This window comes from Lipophrys pholis, assembly GCF_963383615.2.
Source record: "Lipophrys pholis genome assembly, chromosome: 2".
NCBI lineage: Eukaryota > Metazoa > Chordata > Actinopteri > Blenniiformes > Blenniidae > Lipophrys > Lipophrys pholis.
This window is the reverse complement of record NC_137636.1, coordinates 20,903,558-20,911,676: the sequence shown is the minus strand read 5'-3', so window position 1 is coordinate 20,911,676 and position 8,119 is coordinate 20,903,558. Positions and strand designations below refer to the sequence as shown.

Here is an 8,119-nt window from a genome sequence, read left to right as displayed (position 1 = left end):
TTGTCGCTGTTTAGTTTTATCCCATTCATCATTTCCTGAGGATGCAGAAATATTTGATGGATATTTTGTTTAAACCATCCTTTTATTTAAGAGTCTTATCTAGCAACCATGTGATGATATCTAATAACATAATACCTGACAATAATGTCATATTTCTATGGCCTTTTTCAATGTAATAAAGCACATAATGTAATAACTTTCCAATAGTTTAATAAGATACTCGATCCATTAAAGTAACATTTTGCCAATAGTGTAATAAATGATTACATGATTGAAGCAGCATTAAAAAAAAAAAAAGATTTCAAAATGTAATAACGGCATCAAATGAATGTAAAAAATACATTAATGAAGCTGCATTTCTTGGAAATAATTGTTTTTTTCAGGTTTTGTGCAGTTTGCTCATGAAGAATTGATATACTAGCCTACATGAATTCTTTTCATTTATCATTAAAGATACAAACTGCAACATGTCTTTGGCTTTATTGCCTTCAGTGTGCTCAAAATCATGTGCATCTACTGAGCTTGTCCAGAAGAACCATTCACTACGGCCGTGGAGCGCATGACCAGTCGGAGCATTTCCACGATGTCCCTTTCATTTTAGAAATATTAATTGTCATATGAAAAGCTTTGGACACAGCTCCTGACAGGTGATAGTTTATCTTCTGTCCTGACACAAACTTGAACTGAAAGCTGGTTTGAATTCAATATTGAGACCATTCAAACACCCACAGAGCATTTCAATGACTTATTGAGAGCTGAAGTCTGCACACCAACAGGGTCTGTCTCAGTAAAATTAGCACGTCATCCCCGTGCCAAGAATTCTGGCTGCCACGGTCCAAAGAAACACATGTTAAGGTTAACTAGATGAGATAAAAACGATTCAGAAGAGATTTTAACGGTGCCACTGCAGCTGCTCTGTTCTAGCCAATGGCAGATATTATAAATGCCGCGATGACAGCTGTGAGGTTTCATCATGACGTCAAAAATATTTCCATCTCAGTCTAAAGCTGAAGGCGGATGGTTGCAGGGTTTAACTCCTTGCCCTTTTTAATAATAAGAGTACTCTTTAATCACAAGTTCTTTCAATATCAAGACCTAAACTTGGTTGATATGTAACATCTTACTGAATAATGCACAGTAAAACACAGAGATAATGTCCGATACCTTTACAAAAAGTTGCATTTCGCCCATTTTCACAGACACAACGTTGGAGCGTTTATGAAAAGTAGTATTTTCAGTGGCTCTGAGCGCTATTGGCGTGTTAATGTACACCACAAACTAAACAAAATGTTCCGTTTTAATTTAAAAATGTTTGGTAAACAGGGCTGTAGTCATGTAGTTAGGCCCCATCCACACGAGCCAAAACCATCTATTTGCTCCGTGGCGTTCTTAAAAAAAATTTCGATCCACATGTAAATATGAACACGGCTCAACACGAGGTACTACATATGCCAGTTATTTGGGGGGGCGCTTTGACTCACCAAATACACCGAAAACACATAAGAAGACCCGGAGAACATAGAAATAGAGACGATGAGTGAAGAAGAGAGAATACTCCTGCTCATCCTCATACTCGAGAAATCCAACATCTGGCCTCATCAAGAGGTTCAACACTGTTCGCCGCAAATGTGCGTCTTTGCCCGTCCACACTTCAAAGCTGAACCTGCGTTTTAAAATTTCCCCACTCTGGGACCCGGGTTTAAAAAAAAAAAAAGAAAACGGTTTTCGTTAGGGCTCATAAAACGCTGCGCCGTGTGGATGATCGACCAAGAACGATGCCTTTACGTGAAACGGCGTCCGGGTGTGGACAGGCCCTTAATGTGAATAACACAATACAGTTCTTGTAATTCCTCCACTCATTTCAGCTGACACACACACAACCACAAGTAGCAACAAGAGGAGGGAGATGTTTCTTATCAAAAAACCCCATCTGCTGACTCAGCAAGACACGTCATTAAGTCATTAACGCACGCACGCACGCACAAAATCATGATTAACCCTAACTTTAACCCCACTGTGGGTAAATACAATAATGCACATCAGTGCTGGAGCTACACAATAACCAGCTAACTGTCCGGCCCATCATGTTGTCACCTCTCAGTCTGGTAATACCAGCTCATCTCTAACGCCCCCGGGGGAACTCTGTGTCTGCAGGGTGGGGGTCTCTGTGTCTGTCACCAATTCTCTGTCTCCCTGAAAGACGACACACAAAAGCTCTCGCGCTAATCACCCTCCTACAGGTTCGGACCGGCTCTCATCTCTTTAATTGTCCCTCAAAACAAACAGATGTGGTCGTTAACTGCTGGACTGCTGCGCCGAGTCTCACCCTGACACTCCAGAGTTTGATGACACACCTAAGTAAACATGGGGCAAGCGTCCGGGTGTCTTCATTGTTTAAGACGGAGAGATAACTGCTCCAGAGGAAGAACCCCCCCCCCAAGAACATATTGTTGTAGAGAGATACTCGCTGACAGAGTCAGAGTTTTTGCATTCACTCTAAAACTCTATTTAAGAAGACGTTGAGATGACTCAAACTGCAGATATTATCCACTGTAACACACGTCAGTGATGAGATGGGAAAATAATGAAAGTTGGAGGATATTAGAACCGGGGCTGGCTGCACAATATATTGGGAATTTATTGTTATCACTATGTCAACATGGACAATATACAGCAAATATATTGTTTTTATGCACTATGTTGTTTTTTCAAACAGAAAAAACTTCAGATATGAAAGAAAGGCTGATTATTTAACAACAACAACAACAAAAAAAGAAGCAATAAACAAATTAAAAAATGTAATAGCACTAAAAAACAAGAATAAAGTCAAACTTCTGAAGCGAGAAAAGTTGCTGGTGCTGGCAGACAGAGATATGAGGGGGAAAAAAATGTGAAAAAAATAGTTGAATAAGCATAAAGTATGGTTTTGCCAAGAGCAAGACCATTGTTATTTGAAGAACAGATCTTAATGACATTAGCGCCATCTATTTAAGACTTTGTATTGATGTCAAATATGTGTGATTACAAATCACAGGTTGACCTCATATTGTGGAGTTGTAATTATTATAACAATGTCATTTATATTAGTAATATTAGTCACATAAACACAAGATGGGCCTCATTTCAAACTCATTATCGTCCAGAGGACACATACAGGACAATTTAATGTCAATTTGTAAATCTGTTGGATGTTACGAAAAGCCAGAAACACGTTTTTTATGAAAACCTGAATGAGTCAAATTTTGGAATGAGGCCAAGTACAGTTTTTGCTTCCACAGATTCACAATGTCTGCAGCCTTCAGCTTGATGCTACCGCCACTTTACTACTGTTACTGAATCTGTCCAAACACTTTTATTCAGTCCACAGAGAGCGGTGTAGGTGTTTCCACACTACATTTTTTTTTGGAGAGGCGTTCTCAGAGAAGCTACTTTGTTTGTTCAGACTTTTCGACTAAATCTAGCACATTTTGATTTTATTTGCCTTTTTCTGTCTCTTTGGTGTATTTAGTCACAGTATCTTCAGCACCACTGTTGTCGGTATTTGCATATTTTTACACTTTCTAAGGTCATCTTCACTATTTTGCCGTCCTCTTTTGGTCCACGAATGCCTGTGCACTCGCCATTGTTAATAGCCAACAGCTCCCACTAGAGGCCCTGCATGAAAACTACATAGTTTTCAGCTTTTCTGCATTTTGGTGCATTTCGAAGTTGTTTTTTAGAGAGGAAAAAACAGAACTTTTGAAAAACCAAAGAAAATTTACAGACAAAGACATAAAAATGCTAAAGTTTACGGGAAAATGTTGAGAATTACAAGGTTGTGTTCATGTTATAGAAGCTACTTAGTTTGTTCTGGCTTTTCCTACTAAATCTAGCATGTTTTGATTTTCATGTGTAGGTGTCATGTCTTCTCCTATATCTACAGCACCACTATGAACATTTTTGGACCACTTTATGTGTGCGGTTTTTAAACTTTTTAAGATTATCTGCCAAATGTTTCATAGACACACATTATCAAAGCTGTTTTTTTGTTTGTTTGTTTGTTTGTTTGTTTGTTTGTTTGTTTGTTGTGGTTAGTTCAGGTGTGAGTTCTTCTATAAATGACAGGGTTTTTTTTTATAAAGCCAGTATCAGTGGAGCAGGACGTGAATCGGGAAGAGGAGCCTGCTTCCAGGGGGCAGCTGACTGACTCTTTACCTCGGCGTTGAAGCCGCTCCGGTCCTCCGCCCCGCGCGTGCCCACCACGCACAGCCACAGCAGCGCGAGGACGCTCCGTCTCCAGGGCAACCGTGAGCCGCTGTCCCGTGACGGGGCCATGGTCCGGGAGAAAGCGGCGTGAGAAGGCTGCGATGCGACGTTTCGGAGCGGATGGCTGAGTCCCAGAAAGGCTCGTTGAAGCTCTCCGTGTGGAAGAATCCTCCAGCAGCGTGGAAGAGTCCGCTCACATCATGTGAACCGGCTCGGTCCGCTCCTCAAACATCTTCTCTCCGCGGGGACGGGGGATCCTCCACGGCCGCTTCAATCCACTCGACCCGGTGTCACTAACAAATGTCCCAGATAACATGCTCACATCCACACCGGTAGGAAAGAAAGTTCTGACCGTGAACGGAAAGTTCGGCTCTTTTAAACCGAGACCTTTCCTTGGAAATATTTAATTTTTAAACCCTGTACCCGTATTAAAGTCCTCCCCGGCGCTCCGGTGCTGGGTGCGGGGATCTGCAGGTCAGTCTCGAGTCCCGGTGCTCCGGGGTCTGGTGCTCCGGTGCTCCGGTGCTCGGAGTAGTTCGGGGTAGTTCGGAGTGTTTCGGTCCCCCGCGTGGACCTGCCTACAAGTCCCTACCACCACGGTGACGTCACCTGCCCATCCCCTTCAAAACAAAAGTTACCGGTGTGACTCTTCGTTCTGTCCACACTGTTTTCACATAATTTATCAATTTAAACCGCGCAAAAAGTTATGTTTGAGTAGGATTATATGATCTAGAAAAACAGGGGTCCTGTTTTTACAGAATGGATGTAATGTCGGATGAGTTCTTTTTTTATCTTGAAGGCGAATTACGGGCCGCTTCTGCGATTGCACACACACACACACACACACACACACACACACACACACACACACACACACACACACACACACACACACACACACACACACACACACACACACACACACACACACACACACACACACACACACACCAAAATCCTCATTCATCAACCACTACAGTATATGGTGGCACTTTATGTCTTCCGTGTGTGATCGATTCATCATCATTCATAAATTAGACGTTGAGATGAGGATTCTGAACACACCCGGTTTCCGGTGCTTGTTGGCCCACATACGTCTCCAGTATGATGTTTGGAGCACTGAAGAGTCCCTCTGTGTTTCTTTGTGATGGACGTCCTTTCTACCGCGAGGCAGAGAGGAAGGACCTGCCAGCAGCGATCAATATCATGTCTGGAAGAGATAGTTCAGCATGTGTCAGTCACTGGTTGTTGGAGGACTCCAAAGCACAATGGGTTCATGCGATGTCTCTTTGGATAACAGAGTTGGTTTTGATGTTGAAACATAATTTTTTTTCAGCTGATGACCAGTAGTGCAGGAGGAGATGATGTGTAGTAATCTTGTGACATACTCCGCTGTAATGATCTTTATTTCTTGCATTTTCCACTTTACCTCACATGCAATGAATTTGTCCAAATGGGAACAAAGCAGAGCAGAGAATCTGTCATCAGAAAGCAAAAGATGCAGTAGATGAGGTCCACATGCTCTTAATCAGGGTGTCAACATCACATTAGCGGGGGAAATGTCAAAAATACAAAAAGAAAACAATCCTCCATTAACAGCTTGGATTTTTTTCCATTTCTTTCACTCGTGTTCCACTTTGTTGTCCACAGGAGCCCAAAGACAAACAGAACCAACTCTGCAACCTTCAGCATGCATGTTTTCACAAATCTACCCTCACAGTTACCTTTGGTGCCTCTTTGGCTTTACTGCACCACTCATTTCAGGCTTGGGTCTCAGACCCCATTTACACAATGTTTTCAAGTGAAAATGCAAAACCTTTGTAGAGTTTTGTGTGTTTGTTTACACGACAATTGTGCTTGGAGCCACTGAAAATGCAGCTTTTTGAAAATAGCTCTCAAGGTAGAACTTTTCAAAATTGCCTTTGACTCCATCTCTGAATAAAACGGGGGAAGTGCAACTTTTCAAAAAAATCTCCGTCTGAGTGAAAATGAGGGGAAACAACAACTTTTTGAAGACATTGCATCTCTGTCTCTGTGAAAAAAGGGGAAATGCAAGTTTTCGGAAACGCAACCAAAAGCACCCACTGGTGGCCCAACATGCTAACTACATCGTTTTCAGTGTTTCTGCTGTTTCTGTGTAAACAGACATCCTTTTCAAAATGTTGCCGTGTAAATGCGAAACTTTTTTGAAATGAAAAACCCAAGAACGATATGTTTTCACTTGAAACATATAAATGCCTCATTTAAAGGTAAAATCTACTTTTCAAACTCGGAACTCTGGCAGGCTGGTTTTGGCCCTTGCGCCGTATGTTTGAGAACCTAGGCCAGTTTGATTTCTTGTATCTCCGTTTGCTGACAGACTCAGAAAGAAAGTCTTTCTTTGTGGTTTTGCATTTCATTTTCCTGACTGTGAACACCTGTTCTCTGTGACTCACTCTTCTTTCTCTCTCCAGTGTTGCACCTTTTGACTGTGTGTCACAGCACACATCCCTCCCTGGAGGCTAACATCCATCAACCTTTGACCACGCAGTCATGACTTCAACTGACTTGGCATCCGCCAGCCAAAAATCTGGGGAAATCCCACCTGACACAGCATTCATGACACTTTTAGTTTGTGTTGGGTTTGCTCTACATGGTGTGGTCCAGAAAGGCCACCTGCATGCACAGCCAATAAACCTGCTGATGGGGAAAGCACGCACGCACGCACGCACGCACGCACGCACGCACGCACGCACACCAGGTGAGTCCATGGTCACATCTGGATCCATGCAGGAATCGAAGGTTCCAGATAACATCAGTTCATTTTGATTATAGCGTCTGTTCTGGTTCTACTTCACTTGCTGCCCGTGCAGCTTGGAGTTCATTTGAAACTCCTTTTATTGTTTCTTCTTAAATTCTTAATTGGTCTGGCTCCACCCTAACCCTTCCAGAGCTGTTCAACCAGCTGCTCTGTCTCTCACTCAGGTCAACTGGCCAGCTGCTAATGGGGGTGCCTAAATCAAAGCAGAAGCTCAGAGTTTTCAACTGGTTTTAATCTGGTTTTCAACTGCTGTCAATCTGAAGCCTTTTCATTTGCTGCCACTAAAATCTGAAATAATCTGCCTTTATCATATCAGAGAGGCCTTTTCCTTATCCATATTAAAAACATTCTAAAATATACCTTTACTCAGTGGCTTTACACCCATCATGAGACATTGATCTGATTTTATTTGTTTTTATCAGTTTTATTGTTTTTTGGTTTGGTTTGGTTTGGTTTGATTTGATTTAATTTTATTTGATTTCATTTGCTGGTATGGTATGGTATGGTATGGTATGGTATGGTATGGTATATTTCAATGAAAGTAAAGATAGAAAAGACTAAGTAGATCAAAATAAGACAGACTTGTAAATGCATTTAACCCGACATTTTTACCAAGGAGTATTTGGTTTGCAAAAACATGACTTAATCCACTATTTGTTATTAATTTATCTATTAAAAGCATGAAAACACCAATAAATGCAAATGGTGGGGGCGATTTTCTTTTTCACATCTCCATTCAGTAATGACGTATGAGTTTTTCTATACACTACTGCCACCTGCTGGAGGAAGTAGTCAGGGACATGACAACACAAAAAGCATCCTATGGCGTTGAGGCTGAGCTGCAACCCAAGTAATACAATTGGTTTTAACTTTTTGTGATAGAAATGTGCAGTTTCAGTTGTTTTCCGTGTTATTTTCATTTCCCTTGAAACAGTTGTGTGTTCTGTGTTTGTTGCTTTCTATCTTTTGCTGTTTCCTCTTTTTTGTCAGAATCTCATTTGAATGTTCTTTTGTCAACTTCCCAAGAAGCTATTATATTTCACCGTGGTTCCTCTCTCATGGTTCCTCTGCTGC

The 8,119-nt window shown here is 41.6% G+C and overlaps 1 protein-coding gene across 1 annotated transcript in view; it reads right to left on the bottom strand.

The window, feature by feature from the left end:
* The window catches only part of LOC308127909 (matrix metalloproteinase-15-like), a 32,790-nt gene extending 27,992 nt beyond the window's left edge, over nt 1-4,798 (bottom strand). The window contains exon 1 of the mRNA XM_080493319.1: nt 4,195-4,798. Coding sequence (XP_080349445.1) covers nt 4,195-4,314 — 120 coding nt within the window. The 5' untranslated portion in view covers nt 4,315-4,798. The remainder of the gene's footprint in view (nt 1-4,194) is intronic.
* Nucleotides 4,799-8,119: the final 3,321 nt, after the last annotated feature.